At 39.4% G+C, this 21,403-nt stretch overlaps 2 protein-coding genes across 2 annotated transcripts; one reads left to right on the top strand and one right to left on the bottom strand.

The window, feature by feature from the left end:
- The first annotated feature begins 2,151 nt into the window (after positions 1-2,151).
- slc1a2a (solute carrier family 1 member 2a) lies at positions 2,152-9,023 on the top strand. The gene is made up of 10 exons (XM_076287837.1): positions 2,152-2,281; positions 4,031-4,183; positions 4,331-4,581; positions 5,603-5,735; positions 5,918-6,044; positions 6,309-6,542; positions 6,785-6,979; positions 7,131-7,265; positions 7,619-7,835; positions 8,958-9,023. The coding sequence occupies exons 1-10, from the start codon at positions 2,152-2,154 to the stop codon at positions 9,021-9,023; spliced, it is 1,641 nt and encodes a 546-aa protein (XP_076143952.1).
- A 4,825-nt stretch (positions 9,024-13,848) lies between these two features.
- Positions 13,849-20,118, bottom strand: cd44a (CD44 molecule (IN blood group) a). Its single transcript, XM_076287836.1, has 8 exons — positions 19,874-20,118; positions 18,598-18,763; positions 18,280-18,419; positions 18,086-18,181; positions 15,890-16,678; positions 15,319-15,411; positions 15,061-15,139; positions 13,849-14,959 (listed from the first exon to the last, which is right to left on the bottom strand). Exons 1-8 carry the CDS (start codon positions 19,938-19,940, stop codon positions 14,755-14,757), a joined length of 1,635 nt encoding a protein of 544 aa, XP_076143951.1. The 5' UTR covers positions 19,941-20,118; the 3' UTR covers positions 13,849-14,754.
- Between the last annotated feature and the right edge of the window lie 1,285 nt (positions 20,119-21,403).

Below are 21,403 nucleotides of genomic sequence, written 5' to 3'. Positions count from 1 at the left end.
AGTTTCAGAAGTGTCTTACTTTTTTAAATTCAGAATATAAGTGGACATTTTAATCATTTTATTTTGTTTTTATCATAAAATAAAATAATAATTTTGATCATTTTATTTTTTGATCAATTTATTTTGGTGTCAGCAACAGTAGTAATATTGTTTTGCCTTTTAAATGAACCACAGGCAGTGGTGTAGTCTATGCGATATGCAGGACTACGCACTCACTTAAAAAGCATCACCATCTCAGTATACTCACTTAAAATAAGAAAGGATACGTGTAAACATTTGGGGTTGATCACAGTATACCCACTACAGCTAACTAAACTACACCACAGTATACCCACTACAGCTAACTAGACTACACCACAGTATACCCACTACAGCTAACTAGACTACACCACTGACCACAGGGGTCATTCTTCACTTAAAATAAACACAACAGAAAAGCTGATATTCTCCCTTCACAGACTTCAAGTCAGTGACCTCTCAGCGTCAGTATTGCAACCTCAGTGATGCGTAGGACTTTGACAACAATCCAGCCGATGTCATTGAACAGATTGGACATTTAATAGAATTACCTCTAAGTTCATCCAGCCATAGTACATCCAGTCAACACATGCATCCAGTCTTACATGCACTATTGATCACATTGTGGCTCTGTAAACCCTATTGATTCTTGTCTGTGCAAGGCTGCATTTCATAGTGTGTGATATTTTGATCATTGCAACCTTGCATATAGCACAACATACATTGATTTGTACCTAACATTCACTTTTTCCAATAGCCTCCATATGTACACCTATGTGTTAACCTTTAATGAGATCTGCATTATACCAGGCTAAATTCAGGTTATGGAATCATAACATGAAAAGTCCCAAGTTATGGTCATGTTGCAACAGCTAACACCTTGACTTTTCTTGGGCAGTCCCCCCATGGTTACGCAACACACTTAGCCTCTGTTGTCCTTCAGTCTCTAATTTTGAACAGTTAACAGGCTTATGTCCCTTCAGAGTGGGAGCAAGGTGTATCAGACAGCCTCTGATTTACTTTGCACCACTGAGCTCTTAAGTCCTGTTCTGCCGCGTGAAGTGTGTGAAATTTAAAGAGTGCACGAGGTGCATGCACTACATGAGCCTTCCTTGCTTCTAAAATGCGCAAAGAGCCAAGCAAATGACTGAATATAGACTAAAACACACACAGTACCAACAGAGTACCAACATTGCAATTTCAATTGTTTGTTTATATTTAAACATTTTGAATGTTGACTTTTGAATAAAAAAGGCATTGGTTTTAGACCAGAGAGGCTCTATACAAAGAACAAAAATGCAATTTGTAGCTGCAAACCAGCCTGTCAATGCAAACACCCCAGGCATGCCAGAAGACTCAAGGGGCCATTTTCAATTCAAACACTACCAAGTGTGCAGTGCCTGATTCCATACCTGTGCTTAATCACTGAGGTGAATGGTTACATAACCGGCCAAGGTTATACGCAGTAAGGGCGGGGTGTCGTTCTAAGAGGTTTAAGGCCAGACCACAACAACGCTGAAGGTCTCCTTGCTGTTGTGTCATGTGATGAGATTTACCATCTCTGGTTGGTGATATGCTGGAGATGTCTTGGAAAGGGGATGACCTGAAAGTGAGAGGTGATCAAAGGCGTGGGATTACCTGCAGGCCCATTCACTCAACTACAGGGGCAATCACAGGGTGTCCAGCTTGTGCAAAGAACAGGGATCACTTAGGAACACTTTAGGAAAAAGAGGATTCTTCTCCATAGTATCTTCTTAAGCATTATCTTCTGCAAGCTGAGGACATATAAATCCTCAAGATTTTGTCTAATGACTATGTGTCCGCCATAAATATATTATGTCGTAATATTGTACATTGTCTAATGTAAATCATAATGGTATCACTGTGAACTGTCTATCCTGTAATAATGAAATTAGACTAAAGCATTATGAGGGAAAGACATTCATACACAACTTGCATCATGTACATTGTCATCAAGCTTTAGATTTAATGATTCCTTGAATTAATAACATCAGCATATTTTCATTCTTTACGTAGTGTCTTTCCAGATAATTATGAGCACATTTCTGCTAAAATACGGATGGATGCCTTTATTTATGTGACATTTCCCCCTTTGTGTCCAGTGCCAAGATAATGCAGAAGCAAGTTGAAGTCAGGATGCATGAGAATCATCTGGAGCCACCAATGGAAAAACCAGAGCCTGCCTGTTTTGGCATCTGCCAAGGGCTAAGGAAAAACCTCCTTCTAACAATAACAATCCTTGGTATGTATTTTTCTATTAAAAAATATCTATCTGTATTTCAGTACTGTCCTTGAAAGGAGTGTGACAAGATTCACATGATACAGCAGCTTACGCAACAGCTGGCACCTTAAAGAGTAAAAAGACAAACACAATAATTGATGAAGTATCCCATGAGCAGAAATACATGTCTTCAATCTCATTCGTCTTTTCCATTTTCTAGTGGACTTTGTTGACTTCAACAACAATATGTTTCCAAAACTTCCAAAACGTCCAATCTCTGCATTCCTACTTTGTAGTGTTTTGTAAAGTCTACAATTTGTGTTATTTATGCATTTCATTTTCATTATATATTGACATATGTCTTTTATGGTATGTGTTTTGTGCTGTGTTTACTGCCAAGTGGTATTGCTCTTTCTCTTTTGTGTAGTTTCATGCTTTGTGTTTTGAGCATTGTGTGCCTTTCACATGTGATGTTCTGCCAGATATGCAAACAAGACACTTCAACTCTTTACCAAGGATAGTTTGTATATGTGAACATTGTTAGAAAGTGATATCAACAAAAGTCTAGAACAGAACAGAATTTGCAAGGAGATTACCGCTAATGTGTAACTGCATAATAGCTATACAAAAGGCACACAAAGCCGTACAGCTAGTTCAAACCAAGTATTTGTGGAACAACCATTCATAGTAACACATACCATCATACAGTAATTATGTGTTCAAAAGTTTAATGGCAAGCATTTGAAATATCAGTCAGGTAGTTTGGGGACATATGCTTTACCTTGTGGTCTATTCAGTATATATAAATCAAGGCATATCTAAACAGAGCTACCACGTGCAGTCGTGTACATATAAAAATAGGCTGCTTTGTGTAGAATGAGGCACTATTAAGAGCTATTAATGTGCCTAAGATGTGAGCATCAAGCTGTAAATAAACAGTCTTAATTGGGTGATGGAAAAACAATCAAGTCTGGGTAGTCATGGTAATGCAATTGCATTTAGTATTGAAAGATAATACTAGTTTTGCTGTATCATAATGTATTACCAGGCAAATATTATTGACTATATACCAGGAATATCATACCATATGTTCCCTGGGCCATTAGGCCTTTGTGAATATTATTATTGCAACTAAATTTAGTTGACCATTGGGGAAACTGTTTTTAGACAGCACTTGGAGCTGTAGGAATTTAATATATTTGCCTTTATTGTTAATCTATACAACTAAATATGTATGGTAGTTTTCCTGGGCTAGGTGAGACAGGTGGTTTTTGTTCAAGGCACAGAGTTGTGAAATACAATTTTAGCTGTCGCAGGTAAAGTTGGCTTGCTTTGTAAAATGGGCCAAAACACACACAATTCACCTTTGTGCTACTTATGTTGTTATGTTGAGCTGAACCTCCATAAAGAGCTTGATTGATGTAAACACTTTAAAATCTGTCAACTGGTACCCATTCACAGTTGTCCCTAGATGTATTTGACATGTGACTGTAGAATTTCACTAACAAAGCATTTATATTTAAACACAGCATCCTGTGAAATATCTTCATCCAGTGGGAAAAAAACTTAGATATTTTGACAAAAAAAGGTAGAAAATTGACCATGTGAATGCAGTAGCTCTAGTGATAATACCCTGAATGAACCACATGAGCAGTCATTGTAAATAAAGTATGTCAAAGGATTTTTGTTGTCATAGATCTATAATGGATTTCTATCAAAGTGTCTTAGCTGTTGGGGTCAACCTGCTATTTGTGTGGAACCCCTCTGCAGGTGTCATAATTGGGTCCGTGGTAGGGATGCTGCTGCGGTACATCTCGCCGCTCCCCGCAGATGTCATTATGGTCATTGGCTTCCCTGGAGAGATCCTGATGAGAATGCTGAAGATGCTCATCTTACCTCTCATCATTTCCAGTTTAATCACAGGTATGTGCACCTTCCAATAACCATAAAGTTTTAGTCAATCAAATATTTTTTTACAACTGATGTGTTTTACTGTTGAATGCAGAGATTGTAGAGAATACACTTGTAAATTCACAAATTGCAACTAATTATTTCTTTCTGTTAATGAAGGCCTGGCAGGATTGGACGCAAAGTCGAGTGGGCGCCTGGGGACGAGAGCCATGGTGTACTACATGTCCACCACGGTCATCGCTGCTGTTTTGGGGGTGATCCTAGTGCTTGCTATTCACCCAGGCAACCCTAAGCTGAAGACAAATCTTGGTCCAGGAAAGAAAAATGATGAGGTTTCAAGTTTAGATGCTTTCTTTGACCTCATCAGGAACCTCTTTCCAGAGAATCTGGTGCAGGCTTGCTTTCAGCAGGTGAGTTTTTTGGTTACATTAGCATACGCTTTACAATCATGTCTTTATTGAAATATATATTTATTTAGGCTATTATTTTTCACTCCTTTGTCAGCTGTGTCCTGCTCCAATAAGTTGTGTGTCAACATGTCAGCAACTTCTTCTGTTCTATAACATCAAAAAAGTATTTGCCGCCTTTTATCTTTTAAGTGGTTCTTAAGTTTTATGGCTCATAAGCAAACTAGTGTCCTGGGTCCTTCACTCACCATGAGAAATCAAACTAACCAAGCATGCAAAATAAGCATGATCTACATCTTTCTAAAAATGCCCACAGAGGTAGCCTCTTTGTGTAGGCAATTCACTGACTCTACTGATAATTTTCAGGCATATTTAGGATATCAGAGTTCAGGTCCAAGACTAAACCGTCTAATTGCAGGCATTTTCATTACTGTGTGAAATAATTCTAAAGTAAAACGATGCAGTCTCTAACAGTGACATGTTGGTCTTGAGTGTCTTTAACGCAGTTGTCTGATTTATCATGCATTCCATACATCATGAATGTTACTGTGATGTCAACAACTCTCATGGATAATTAACACTAGGGTAGTCCTGATAAAAGCAGGGGAGACACCAGGAGGCACAACTAGAGATGCTGTGGCAAGCATTAGCTAATATGGAATATATAGTGTTGGATGTCATAGTTGACATGCTCAAGGGTGTGTATCTGGGCGCATTATCTCATTGTTTCCATTTGCCCATGGAAAGGGCCTAGATCCTATACCTAAACAACCACTGTTTTGAACTGAATAACACCTCAGCCAAACATGTAATTTGAAAAATGATTCACATCAATAATTAAAAACAAACAAACAAACATGTGTATGGCAGTACCTTAAGTGTGGGCCTGTTCAAACAAATCTTCAAACAAATACGCCCACTGCTAATAACAAATTATAGTATTAACCTACTACCGACAATAGTAGGGCGATTTATCCTTCATCTCTTATATGTTTCTCTCTCCCTTCCTTTTCTCTTTTTTTAGATATCCACTGTAACGAGTAAGATTGAAATTCCTCCCCCTACCTTCATGCGGAATGGACGAAATGTCACTAGATCGCCACCAACATTTACTGTCAAAAAATCTCTGCAGTTCAGGAGTGGAATGAATGTATTAGGTAAGGCACTGGGATCAGGTATATTTGTGTGTTATTATTACATGATAGCTATTAACTGGTAATTACCATGTGATTATGTATGTGGAAATTGGACATATTCCTTCATGCATTTAAGTTTTTACATTTCATTTTTCATGCCCAGTCATTTACCTGTTTTCCTGTTTTTGTTTGTCTGAAAATAGGCCTCATTGGCTTCTTTGTGGCATTTGGGATCATCATGGGCAAGATGGGAGAGAAGGCCAAGCTGATGCTGGACTTCTTCAACTGCCTTAATGAGATCGTCATGAGACTCGTTGGCTTGATCATGTGGTCAGTCTCCCATGTCTGATGTTTTAGACCTCATACCTATCATGCCCATACATATCTTTCATTGTTGTTTAGAAGACTTTTGATTGTAATTGGACATTGCAAATTATTTCAGTTTTCTAACTTGTTACTTACTGACTAGAACAGAACTCTCTGGAAATTTTGAACGTTCTTGTCCGCATGTAACAAGCAATTAGAGGGCATTTTGAAATGTTTCTCAGTAAAGATTCTGTCACTCATTCTGTCACTCGCTCTATACTCTTGTAGGTACTCTCCTGTTGGTATTGCCTGTCTCATCTGTGGGAAGATCATCTCCATTAATGATCTGGAGATGGTGGCCCGTCAGCTGGGGATGTACATGGTCACAGTCATCGTGGGTCTCATTATCCATGGTGCCATCTTCCTGCCGTTGATATACTTCGTCATAGTTAGAGAAAATCCCTACCAGTTCTTCATGGGAATTTTCCAAGCCTGGGTCACTGCTTTGGGAACAGCGTCCAGGTAAAATACGCCTCATAATGTTTCAATGCTACAGTAGTCACAATGCTTTGGTAGAACCATTAGCAACAGTTGCCTTTTAGACCCACAAAGCAGCCCTGTACAATTTCAGGCAGAAGATATCTACAACTTAAACTAAATCTATTTCACATATAATCTAACCCATTTCAAATGAAGGATTCCAGGGCTCCAGTGTTCATTTTTGGCTCCTAACATGTTTTTCCTGTATGTGTTTCACCCATCAGTGCTGGTACTCTGCCTGTCACATTCCGATGCCTTGAGGAAAACCTTGGCATTGATAAGAGAGTGACTCGGTTTGTGCTCCCTGTTGGTGCAACCATTAACATGGATGGTACAGCTCTCTATGAAGCCGTGGCAGCCATTTTCATTGCTCAGATGAATGGAATTGATCTTGATTATGGTCAGATTGCCACAGTCAGGTAGGTCCTTCATGTTTTTGTTACATACCAAGGTGTTTAGAAAGCCAGATAAGTGTTTACATCTATGATTTGGATAAACTAATTTATTTTAATGATGAATTGTTTTCGGTGTTTTGCGTTCAACTGATAAACTCTATTCCTTTTACTGTAGCTTAACGGCCACGCTAGCTAGTGTGGGTGCAGCTAGTATTCCAAGTGCTGGTTTGGTGACCATGATTCTGATCCTGACTGCTGTGGGACTGCCTACCTCAGACATCAGTTTGCTGGTGGCAGTTGACTGGCTTCTGTGAGTACACTCAGTAATTCTATGTGCATTGCTCAAATGAATGGGCTTAGTGGACAAGGGGTAGTTTCACATTTAGGGCCTAATGCAACTAAAATGCAGCTAAAATATTGCAGTTTACAGAGATTTACGAGAATGCATTCAGTTTTATCACATTTAATTTATGACTTGTGAGTGTTTTATACAAATACACGCGAGATTACAAATATTCATGTCCATTTGACCAAAATGTTTTTGGTTAAGTCGTGTGTTCTTAGTATAATGCCATAAAGAGCTGTAGACCATTGCCATTTTAAGAAACAGTTTAGTTTGAGGTCTTGTGGAACATGTCTTTGTCTGTCTCACCCAAAAAACAGGGATCGGTTCAGAACTTCAGTGAACGTTGTTGGTGATTCCTATGGTGCTGGAATTGTTTACCACCTTTCGAAAGATGAGTTGGACACTCTTGATGCACAGGCTAAATTCGATGAAATGGAGATGTCAAAAACGCAGTCCTTTTATGAAAACAATACCAACCAGCACGTATACACCCAACGCCACTCCTGCCCACAAGTACTGATTGATGACTGCAAGGTACCATTCACCCTCACAGACATAGAGACTTGCATGTAGAGACTCCCATGTTGTCCAACCGTCATATTGATGTTTACTGTTCATGTAAAGTTGTACATCCCTGTGTGAATGCATGCAGATATATTTGAACAAACCATAATTCATATCCATAGATGCAAATTTCTTTATTGTCACCAATTGGATGAAATAGCAGTTTTTATGCAACCCTCTAAATGTAACACCCTCTAAAATATATCAGTTATATAAAAAGGACAATGCATTGAGAGGACATTATACCAATTTTAAACCTTTGGTGTTTTAAACATACTTTAAAGTGTCCACTTTAAAGATCGCTTGTTAAAATATGTCCTATTATGTCATGAAAGTATGACAAAGTTAAATGAAGAAGGCATTTTGTTCAACAACAATTGATTTTTGCAGGACGCCTATGGAGATAGATATGATGATTTGTGTTGAACATGCCAAGCTGGCTTTGGCATTTGTCGGTGGCTTGGGAAGAACAGTGACTTAGGTAATTGTACACTAAGTGCATTTGTTCTTTTTTTTTTGCAAAAGTCTTTTTTGTCTTTTGACGGAATAGCAGGGACATGAAGGGTGCTATTTCATTTAATTCCAAATATATGTGCAATCTTTGGGGAGACTTGTTGTGTTATACCAGCAACCATATTCCATGCTTTCTATATGTGTTTTTGATATACACCATTTTCTTACTTGCAATTTTCTATGCAACTATGCTTCCAGTAGTGTGAACATACTATTTGTGTTTGGTGTCATGAAATCCTTTGCCTGTGCTTATGTGATTGTGAGCAAGTCCCTGTTATTCTTTAGAGATGTATTTTTGGACAGAGAATCCATACTGTACTAGCCAAACGTATTTCAAAATAGGGTGACATAGGACACTTTAGCCAGTCTCATTCCAAACAAAGCAAATTCATGGACTGAGTTGGGTATCCTCCGAAACTCTGAAATTTTTCAACATGGCTCATATGGGATATGGATGTGACACTACGAATATACCCAAATGGCTTCTCTGCTCCAAATCATAGACATATTTGAGAAGGAAAATGTATTATTCACTGTGCCTTGGCCATACAGTTAGTTGTTCCTGATAATTGCTTTCAGGTAACCTCAAATGGCTCCCCTGCGGAGTTCTCTGTTGTTGAGGAGGAACCTTGGATACGCGAGTAATACATCACACAGATCCTGCTTCGCCTTATCCTGAGTTCCTCAAGGTTTACCCTTCATGATGAAAAATGAAAGAACCCAAACATCACTTTCTCAGAACTAAAACAAGTAAACAATGAACTGGACACACACATGCAACTCTGACACTCTGAACTGGAATATTGATAGTGTATACTTGCAATCACTGGCATGGAACTACCAATGCTCTCATATACACAGTACCAGACCATGACCAGACCATGACAGGGGGCTATACTGTAAGCCTTACCTTTGGGTGAATGGCCTCTTAAGAGTGAAAAGCTAAAACATGTTGAGAACAGTAGCAGTCCAAACCTCATGAAATAGCAGAGGGAGCGGCATGCCCTAACCAGTAAAGAGGAAGGTTTGGCCTTGCCTATTTGAAATATGTGGAAGGACCAAAGCCATAAAAACAATCTGCCCATCTTAGGGCAGAGCCTCCTTTGAACTGTCATTATGGTTTTAGTATGACTATCCCCAGTAGTCTAGAGTGTTTTCATCTGAATTTTGGTGAAGGAATGTTTCAAAAGCACTCCAAAACCTACTGCCTTCCGACAGCGATCTTAATAGAGTTTGAATGTCTATGAAAGTATGTTTTTATTTCTTCTTAAGGTACTGGTGAAGTGGCCAGGAATAACATTTCATACACACAGCTGTTCTTGAATCTAATTTCATTGCTCCTAAAAAAAGTAACACAAGTGGCTCTTGTGCCATCACTAAGTTCCCAGAATACCAGTCCCCTTACAGGCGAGCAAGGGTCCTATGGTGCCAGCAGGTGTAGGGAGAAAGGATCAGCTTGTCTCAGGTAGTAACCTTTGTCTGGCTGGACTTAGGAGGATTAACCCCTGCTGTTGACTCACATAATCAGCCACTTAGCATATGAGCTTACCTCTGCGCTGAATATATTCAAAAAGGCCAAGCCTCCAAGTACTGCAGAGTATTTTTAGGTAGCAGCCGACGCAAATGCCGCATTAGCAATTACGAGCAGGACGCACCAAAGACTTATTGTAAATCCTGACAGTGAGACAACGAGCATGTTTTACTGTATTTCACATAAAGCTTTTTGGATTATTGGCTTATTTTACTCCTACCATGGCTGCATAGTTTAAGAAGACAGGATTAGACGTTGCTGTGTCTTTGCTGTATTGCAAGCTTTGAGATGCAAGTATGCATGTCTATGCTAAGGTGATGCAAGTGTGCTTACAGTATGTCTGAGAGAGAGGAGTTTGCAAACATTTCCTCGCCCAAATGAGACAGTAGGTTCTGCATATGTTTTGTGTGCTTTTGTTAATTGTTATTTATATGCTACTGTACATGACGACCTTGCCTTGAAGATGTCAACTGCAAATTGTGCAGTCAGTGTGACAACTGTGACCATACTGATCCCATAATCTATTTTATTGTATTTGTAGCATTTCATAAGTAAAACCCCAGCATTGTCACATATCCTCTGGTGTACAGTGTATTCTCACTGCAGCATGAATCTTTCTATCAAATCAAGTATTGACAAATCACTTGCTCCACTGTCAAAGGCAGATTGAAAATTTAGTAAGTGTTTGTTAGATATGTGATGCTAAAAAAGTATCCGTGAAGAGTATAGTCCATCTGCATGGCACCCTGTACCAGTTAACTGTTACAGCAGCATTACTGTTATTTATTTATTTTTGCACGATATGCATCTTACATGTTCATATTAAAGTGCCTCATTGCACTTTGTGTATATATATATCATATATTAGACAGAAATATATTTTGTTGAACTGGTGTGTAGGCTTTTGAAATGGGTAGTTATTGCTCATTGTGTCTAAAAATAGAAAAACAAACATATATATCCATAAATTTATACAAGTAAGGTTGTTTGTAATAAAGTTTGGATAGTTCAGAACTGGTGTTTGTAGTTCCACCTACAGTGTTCATATCCATATATTTGGTCCATATGAAATCTGGTTTAAATGACGTAAAAAATTACACACCAGATACAGAGAAAGAGAGAAAAAAAATTGAAAAATTACAAAAAATATTTTTCACTTGTCTATGACAAAGTTGTCTTAGGCTCTCAGAATGTGTGTTATTGTCCCTTGGCTCTAGGGGGAAAAGTCAAATGACTTTAAGAGTTGTCAGTGTTACCTGGGTAATGTTTTGTATGGCTCTTCACCATGTATACCATGACCAGATTAGAGAGGGGTGGGGGAAATGTAGAAGCTTGCTGACGTATCTCTCTCACAGTAGTGGAGATATGTGTTCAGGCAGGGCCTGGCACAGGTGTATGGGAAAGACATTTCTCATAGTGAAGGATGTGCTTTGTTTTCTATGGCCATCTTGATCCACTTTTGTGTTCACATATTTGACCAGTATGTAACTTGCATACCAAGACCCACTTTTTAAATTTGTCTTTTTCCTCTATTTTTTCTATGGTTATGACAAATGTAAATAAAGACAAATATTGTCTCTATTTTCTATCTCTTTTTGATGAAAAGCACTGTTTGTGCAAAAGCATTTGCAGATATACTCTATACTTTCATGTCTTTTCAAGTTCACATCATAACTAGAGCCACATTCATACAACAGACTGGCGAGTATGTGAGCCCTGTGCATGTCTTTGTGCATGCCAGTGTGAATGTCTGTGTGTGTGTGCGTGTGTGGGTATGTGTGTGTCTCTGTGAGTGACAGAGCAAAAGCAGACTTATTTTTACTTTGCAACAACTGAACTAATGTATTATAATGTATTTTACTGTGTTCATACTGTATAATTCTGTATATCAATAAATGTTTCTGTATGAGACACTATGATGTTTCTGATTAATTGTTCCTATATTATATGTGTAAATAATAAGAGAGTTAATTTGGCCTTGAAGTGTCTATTTGACAGTGTTATACTATTATTTGGAGTCCATGCTTTTACTAAATGTCTCTAAGGACATTTAATCTGTTTAACAGTGCCTCATATTACAAATCTTCAGACAGTGAAGTAACTAATGAGATTCAGTCACCTCAGGCAGTCTATAATGTTGGTTTCAAAGACTAGTTTTTTTTGTAAATTTTGGTATAACTTCACATAATTCCATTTTTATTTGCAATAAATCTTATCTATACCCACAGAAGACCAGTTTAGGTATAAACTAATTAATTAAAAAAACTAGATGTACCGCAGAGCGGTACAAAATATGACCGCCGCCCAGTCCAGCACATTTTTTCCACAAAAAGAAATCACGCTGAAAGGCCTATATGATTCTAACTGTCTCACTAAATTGCATTATCCACACTCAATTCTCACTGGTATCTGCTAGACAACAAGTCCCAAAACATGATTAGTTCATAGATTTCACATGTAAAATTCATTTTATACAACCCCACCTCCATCTTGCCTGTTCATAATTCTGAGAAATTCTTGATTGTTTGTGTTATGTTTATGTTATGTGTGTGGGTGTGTGCGTGCTTGTGTGTGTGCCTGCGTATGTGCCTGTGCATAGAAGCGTACATATGTCACTCACTGTGTGAGTATATGTCATACGTATGATTACTGTGAATGTGTGTGTGTGCGTGTGTATCTGTTTGTGCACATGTGTGCACATGAAATGGGTTAACATGACCCCTGGAGGCAAATATACGGAAAAAAAATGGTCATCCTAGGCCTTACAGTTCTCAAGATATTCACAGAGAACTGTGTCTGGCCTACCCTCCTTTCGGGGGGTCCAGTCCAGCGTGGGGGCTACAGATCAAAACGAAAAATGACGGTTCCATGCTATCCATGTGGAGGTACATGCCCACCAAGTTTTGTGTACCCCGGTCTTTCAGTGTCCCGGGAATCCTTGTTGGTGTACGTCACTAAATGTACACATAAATTATTTTATTGTAAGGCCCCCCATGAACGAAAGTACACAAAACTTGGCATGCATTCGGAAGGTGTCATAATGATCCTACACTTTCAATTTCGTGCAGTTTTGACCATGTCAGCCAGAGATATTGTGATGAAAACACCTACATTTTTGCTTTTTAATTTTTAACTAGGTGGCGCTATACATGAAATAAGTGGTAATGGGATGGGTTGACATGGCCCCTTGAGATCAACATACAAAAAAAAGGTGGACCTCCTAGGCCCTACGGTTCTCGAGATATTCACAGAAAACTGTCTCCGGCCACCTACAGGCCAGTTGGTGTATAGGAACATAAATTAATTTATTGTGTGGCCCCCCATGAACGGAATTCTACGAAACTTGGCGTGCATTCAGAGGGTGTCATAATGATCCTACACTTCCAATTTCGTGCAGTTTTGACTATGTTAGGTCACAGATACCTGCGATTACAACACCTCATTTTTACTTTTTTGTGTTTAACTAGGTGGCGCTATACATGAAATGAGTGGTTATGGAATGGGTTGACATGGCCCCTTGAGATCAACTTACAAAAAAAAAATGGTCCTCCTAAACCTTACGGTTCTCGAGATATTCACAGAAAACTGTGTCTGCCCTACCCTCCTTTCGGGGGGTGCAGTCCAGCGGGGGGGCTACAGATCAAAACGAAAAACGATGGTTCCATGCTATCCATATGGGGTTACATGCCCACCAAGTTTCGTCTACCCCGGTCTTTCAGTGTCCCGGGACTCATTGACGGAAATTTGGACATGCGAAAAAAAAAAAAAAAAAAAAAATCTGACTAAACCTATATGACCGCCGCTTCGCTGCGCGGCGGTCATAATAATGGAACTGAATGGATAGAATTATGCTAAATTGTCTCATTGATTAGTAAAACTATAGCAACTAGCAAAGTCCACACATTGTATGAAACAAACATTTACTGTCAAAAATCTCTTCTCACGTTCAGTGCATCTTATGTTGTATACTATAAATTAAAACAAATACACAGTTAGACAAATAATTTGTTAAATAAAGAGAAACATTAGTATGGCTTTACATACTGTATCCACAGTGACCGAAGATTCCTGAAGGCATGTCCTGATGACAGCACAGAAAAGATATTAGGTATGAACATAACTAATAATGCAGGGTTTTCCATGCCCATACCCTGTATATCTTCCATCTGTCCCTGCTATGGCAACCCTCATATGCACCGTGATTGCCACTGTGTTGAGCTAATGAAGAGGCCTCCAGTAGGGTAAGCAAAGCAGGGAAAGATGAAAATGTGCTGAGTAGGGTTGTCCCGGCAACAGGATTGAGAACCTCTGCCATCATGTGCATTTATCAATACTTATCATCAATACAATATCATCAAGCATTTATCAATACTTCTGCATGGAAACCCTTGTGATTTTGCCTGAATCTTGAATATTAAGAGATTATAAGGTGATTCAAACATTTAACAATTCACTGTAACATTTAATGTTATTCATTCATAATCATATTTCCATTTGATCGATTCTGAAACATAAATAGTAATTGAACTTGACATTTTGACCACTAATATTGAAATATGCACATGTAAGATGATGCCCCGCTGCACAACAAGGAAGGGATTTCCAGAACTGTTACTCATGTGCACATTTCTACAGTTACTGGGTTTGATGACATCGTACTTCACTGTTCACTTGTTGTCTTTGCTCCATTAGCATGTCTGTGTGTGTGTGTGTGTGTGTGTGTGTGTGTTTGTGTGTGTGTGTGTGTGTGTGTGTGTGTGTGTGTGTTTGTGTGTGTGTTTGTGTGTGTGTGTGTGTGTGTGTGTGTGTGTGTGTCTGTCTGTCCCAGCCCCTGTGGATCCCTTCTCATGCTAAGAACTCTTTCTCTGGGGGCTCCTCCAGGGCAATCACAGTGAACTCCTCTGCCCTGCCGTTCGTCTGGACTGGACCTCTGTTCATGAGCGTCACCATTTCCTGTTGCTGGTCCGCAGACAAAGACACTGCTGCTTTTTTCTCAGTTTCCTCACTGCTGTCCTTGCCTCTGACTTTCTGACGTAGCGGTCCATACCAGCTAAATGTGGAATTTTGAAAGGAAGTAAAAGGTGATCAATGAACTATTGTTTGCAGTGTTTGGGGAGCACACAACTCATTTCTCAACTGTGTGAATCATACCTTTCCCTGGTGGCAACAGCAGCAAACACACAGAGCAAGACTCCAACAGACATGACAAATGAGAAGATTATCAGCCAGGCTAAAAGAACAGGGGATTAGAGCAAGCAGAGCCATTAAAAATCTTTTAAAACACCATTTCGGACAACAGATACAGTATACTTGTCAAAACATGTCTATGATTATCAGCATAATTATTATTAAGCAAAATGCTTTGAGTTGATGTGTCATAATAATCAATATATTACAGAGCACACTTACCAGGGGTGCCACCCTCCTCTTGAGCTGCTGGGTTTGGTGCAGTGAATGACTCAATGTCCTTTGGTCCCATCCGACCTCTTGGAGAAGGAAGACCTGTTTGTGGACAATGGCAGTATATATGGATTAGTTCCTTGATGCCATGATCAAAAAGTGGAAGAGGTAAGGTAGAGGTAAAGGCCCATTTAAGCCTCCTTGTTTCACCAGGGGTGGTGGCAGCATAGTGGCTAAGGAGCTGGGCTCCTTGAGGGTTCAAATCCCCGCCCGTCCATCGTGCCCTTGAGTGAGGCACTTAACCCCGAGTTGCTCTGAGGACAATGGCCCTTGTAATATTATTTTTATATGCAAGTTTCTTTAGATAAAATTGTCTGCTAAATTGATAAAAATGTTTTGGTCTTTCACAATACAATACTGAAAATGATGGTTTCACACAGCTGGTCATTCACTTACGGAAACAGCAACAGCATCAGTAGCAGATGTGGATGGTCACTGGCCACTGTTATTACTACGATGTCAACACCTCTTAAATCACATCAATTAGGAGAATGAATGAAAATAGTTTATGGACACGTACCATAGCTGATGTTATTTTCATTTGGAATTTCCTCCTTCAAGTCAACATCTGGGTCAGCAGGAGTCTCTGTGGTGGTCTCTGGCTCATCATCGGGGGACACTACAGTGGTGCTGTCTTCCTTGCTGTCTGGATTGCCTTCTGCATTGGTATCTTCAGACTCAGAAGTTGTAAATGTGTCAGTATCGGCCGTGGTGCCCTCCACTGGACTAACTGTTGAGAGTGCATCATCTTCATCTTGCTTGGAGGGGTTCACTTCAGATGGCTCCAAAGTTCCAGCAGGGGCCGTGGTGGTGGAGATGTCTACTGACTTTGTACCATTCACCAGTAGAAATGAATCATCTACATCCTCAGATACACGAAGTTCCAGGTCACTATTTGTAGTGGTGTCGTCAAGACTGGTGGTAGCAGCGTCAGTGGTAGCAGCGTCAGTGCCCACAGCAGCGTCAGTCCCATCACGGTCCTCTGAGTTGGCCTCAGTTGTTGCATCCCCAGCCTCTTCTTTTCCCTCCTTGGTTACGGTCGTGGGTTCTTCAGTGGTTGGCTCAACAGGTACCCCAAAGGCCTCCATTCCCTCATCAGCATCAGTGGGGATTAATTTGGAAGGCGTTGTGGTGTCCTTGTTATCCTCAGGATCACCTGTGGGAGTCTGGACCTCAGGAATTGGCTCTATTGCATCAGGGGTTGTTTCAGTGTCTGTCTGTACAGTTGGGTTTTTGGTCTCAAGGCCGTCCCCTTCTGAAGAATCTGTAGTGGCCTTTTCAATTACACTGTCAGTAGGACCAGGATTAGCTGAAAGGTTGAAAAGAAGGTAAATTCATCACATTTGAACTAGAGATCTCTCAAGGACTCAATGAGCTCTAAACCATAACAGGCCTTACAAATAGGACTCAGCACTGCAGAAATCAAGCAGTGAGAACAGGCATGATAATATTTGTTAATTTTATTAGTAGCATTTTTAACATTTAGAGGAACATAATGATAGTTTGTTGTCATTTGTTTTTAGAAATGTCACAGAAATGGTGTGTTTAATGATGGAATTCAGTTACTAAAAACTTCCTTGTCTGCGTACTGACCCATCCATGCTTAAGTGTAAGATCATGTACATGGTATTACGTTTGCAAAATCATTTTGCCCCATAATTAAATTAGCATTACTTTAAGCGCGGCAGTATCAATGCATTGCCTGCTGCATTGCATGCCATACAAATTAGGCTCAATGTCTTTTCTTGACAGATTTCACTCTCTTTGGCGCTGGTTGATGGTCTTAACCAACCAACTAAATATGTATTACTGCCTTCAAGTATTCCTTGGAAATCCCAACAAAGTGTTACTTAAAGGTATACTATGCAGCTTCAGGTATTTTTGGCGACTGTACAGCTCCCCCTAGAGCCGTGATATTTTATATTTTATATTTATATTTTACTCTGCCTTGTAAATAGCCTACTTCTTGTAGCTTGTTCCGCTGTACACAAGGAAAATGCGTTTGTTGTGGAGGCAAAGATAGCAAAAGAGCTATATCTATGTCTTCGGGTCGACTTTCTTGAAGTTGCATGGCTGGTTCTCTCGTTAGCGACTCGCTACGGCTATGCTGAACGATTCCCCTATTACAAGTTTGTTTACCATCAAATTGACTTTGTAAAGGTTATATTAAGGTGAAAATCTTGCATAGTGTATCTTTAAACAACTATTATGAGTGAAAACTTTCTAAAGACTTCCCATTTTTTTAAGTCAAGTCAAGTCAGTTTTATTTTTAAAGCGCATTTAACATGCACATAGTGCAACCCAAAGCGCTCCACAAACAAGACACATAACAACAAGACAAACGATGCCAGATGGAGCGGCGTAGTCGCCAGCGTGCCCATGACATCAAGACATGACAAATACATTTAAAAAATAACAAATACAAAAAATGCTGGACGGAGCGGCGTAGTCACCTATTTAAGAATAATGATTATTTACATGGTCTCCACAGATTCCTTGTTCAAGCCACAACATTGGTGAAATGAAGGAGTGGCTGGTCCTTTTTGACATTTAGGTGACTAAGCTCCAAATTGTTAAAGGTGTGTCTACCATGATTTCCCTGGCACCCACACACCTACTTTACTATTTTCCTTTCATGGGACACACCTACAGGCCGCGCTCGTTCAAACACAGTGTTTTTCCACCACATTGGCACTGCACTGGCCATAACACTTACATGTTACTGCTGCAGTAGACTCTTCAGCTGTCTGTGTGTCTGGTGGAGTTACAGATTGAAGAGGCATGGCTTCTTCACAATCCAAATCTAATGTAACTATTCATGAAAGCAGGGGAAAAAACAGATCAATATATTATATGAATTCGATACACCTAGGAGCCTCTAAGGAATTCTTAAATCCTATTCTTTTTTACCTGAGGAATCATAGCAGTAGGCATCAGAGAGAGACTCTGGTGTGTCTGCAAGAAACATCACCCCTGTTCCATTGGAAGGGCAGTCTGGCTGAAGTTCATGTTGTAGCATTAACATTCTCTCGTCATTAATCCATCCATACCTGAGCAAATGTCAAGAATACATATTCTGAGATGCCTTGTGAAATCTATAAGATATTAATGAAAAAAAAAACATACACACAACACACACACACACACACACACACACATCTACAAAAATACCCCAACACACTTCCTTAAAAGTACAGTTCAGATGAGCAGTCCTGTTAAATATTTTACCTGCACGTATCCAGCCCTTTGCTATAGGCCTCTCTGATCTGGTCCTCGGTGGCGAGGCTGCTGTACAGGCTCTGACACAGCTCATCCGCCTGCTGAGAGGTCAGCGAGTAATTGGAACTGACCCGCACATGAAACACACCAGCATAGCTGCAAGAACGATACTCAACTGTCGAGAGAAATCCCCAAGCCAATTGTCAGTTATCATGGTCAAGATGACAAAAAAATGTGCTTTTCTTGCCTAGCTGCATTTTCTCAGTGAAAAGAATGTATGTAGGTGTAAAATGTGTAGATATCATCTATTTGTTCTATGGTGGATGGATAGAAGATATTTTCTTTCTTACTGTCTGTCTTTCTTTCCTACTTCTCTTTCAGTGTAAATATTAGCATTACTTAGTTCACAATTAATATTAATAAATAATGAAGGGTACAATTTATTATTATTATTAATAATAATAATAATAATAATAATAATAATAATAAATGTTATCTAGTCTGTTACTAATATTGGTATTTGATTTTTGATTTAGGCTATATGACTTTACTTTTAATTGTCCATTTTAATGTTAATGTAATGTTTATTGATGTCATTGTAAGTTGCTTTTGATAAAGGTGCCTGCTAAGAACCATAAACTTGGACATAAACAAACACATACAATTTTTTTCCAACAAACTAAACTATATTTCAAATGACCCTGTGATATCAGTGATGTCACTGTGACTGTCACAGTGATATCAGATTTCAGATGTCATTTGAGATGCATTTATTACTGTCACAATTAACGGACGACTAGCAAGACCGCATTATAATGGCCAATAAGATAGATACTCAACAAACTACTCTGAGTAGCATAAAACTTTCAGATAATGCAAGCTGCTACCATCCTGTCTTCTAAACTTTGCATGTTCAAAGATAAGCCAATACCCTTACCCTGATGCAAGAAATTAAAAACTAATTTTCTTCCTCACAACTGTAAGTTTCTAGACATTGAAATAAAGTATGACCAAAGAATGACATAACTGCTAATCTCCTTAGCACTTGGTCTTTACCATTCTTTTAGTATTACAATACTAGGCATCGAGACTGAGCCTTCTGCATCTTTACATAATTAGACAGAAGTCAGGCTGTTTTGAAGTATACACAGGTGCCGACCTGGCTGTACAAACAATCGGATCTGTTGACAATATGTCTTAACATTTGGTAACACCTTATATTATATGATTTTGGTCAATGGTATAACTAACTGAGAGATGCCATAAAGCTAAACATGTAACTTACCTTGAGATGCATCTGGACTGATAACAGCCAATAATCCAGAGGTGAGAAACTGAAATACATTCCACATTCTAGGTTCTGTATGAGAATGTGATGATTGTGAGAGAAAAAAAAAAAATAATAAAAAAACCCTTGAAAAATAGAAGTCCTTGTCTGTGTCCGTGCAAATGGAGGCTAATGATAACTTGCCAGCTGTTTTCAGGTACACTGAGGGCTGCCACAGATCCACCTCCCTTCTTTATACTTGATGAAAGAGAGAAAATAGAAGTGTGAGAAAGTAAGAGGCAGTGTGGGTGGTATCAGTCAGAACACACCCTTCCCAGGACTCTGTCTCCACTAGGAGTCTACTGAACCAGTGTGCCCAACTGACAGCAGATATGGATCACACTGGATTCATTACACTGACCAAATGTGCGTAAGGCTATGGCGGACAACAGAAATGGGTGACATAATTAAGTGTTACATAAATGTGAAGTAAAAGAGTAAATGTTATGTCAGTCGTGATACCGGGTGCCTGGGAAGTACCTCAGGCCCTGTGATGACGAATCAGCCATGACCTCACAATATTCAGCTGACTCATGAAATCATGCATTGCATGTCTCACCTCCCTCTTCATTAACCTACACTTCCTGTTAAAGCATGTCTCAATGCAGGGTGTGGTTAGACGTCATCCTTCATTAAAACAACATGACAATCCCCAATGTGAATACAAACTCAACAATATCGTTATTGATGTGCTGGGAATCTCTGATTCATCATGATACTGTATTTGGGCTCTTTAAATGAGAACAAATATAAAATTATTGTGGTTTGTCCTTTGACTCACAGCCTCACTATAACCAAACAAACAGATTTAAAGTTAATTGAGATGAAAATGTTTTTCTGTTAATGATTTGTGTGATGTCCCTAAACTGGAATGGGAAAGAGGTGAAAGTAAGTGATGAGGAAGTAATGAATTCAGAATGGAAGTGATAACTCTCGGTTTTCGATAAGACAGCAGCTCTGTGTGGAGCTGGCTGTTTGAATGAGTCAAACGAGGGCTGTATCATGAAGCATGAGTGGATTGGCACAAAGGCCTGGACTCACGGCAACAATGACCATGAAGGGCGCTGTTGTCTTTGAGGGCAACGGAAGAGCCACTGTTTGTCTGGATTTTGATGCATCACCCAGCCCGAATAGCCTGTGTCATACCCCAGTTGAGGACAAAGTTTTACTGATGCAGCAGTAATGCAGAGCTGGCACCCAACCACCATGGTGGAGCACATATTGAGAAGTAATTACTCCTTTCCAAAATCTTTCTTTGGGGGAAAGATTTGATAAGATATTTTGTGACATGTTTAATCTTCAAGTGACTGATAATTTGATATCATTGTTTTATACCAAATGATTCTGTTTGGCCTTGGTATGTCGGCCTACTCTAGCTTAATTTACCTCATCCTCCTCAAGCTGTGGCACACCACTTGGTGACATAGCAACAACTGAACCTTAAAATAACCACTGCCTAAGTAGTGACCTGACATGCCGCAACCAGCT

The sequence above is a fragment of the Alosa pseudoharengus genome, unplaced genomic scaffold (genome assembly GCF_046254945.1).
Source record: "Alosa pseudoharengus isolate Yale_2024_CS ecotype anadromous, Long Island Sound unplaced genomic scaffold, YU_APseudo_1.1 YU_APseudo_1.1_scf_16, whole genome shotgun sequence".
NCBI lineage: Eukaryota > Metazoa > Chordata > Actinopteri > Clupeiformes > Clupeidae > Alosa > Alosa pseudoharengus.
Note: the sequence above shows the minus strand (reverse complement) of the source record. Positions and strands in the feature narration are given on the sequence as shown.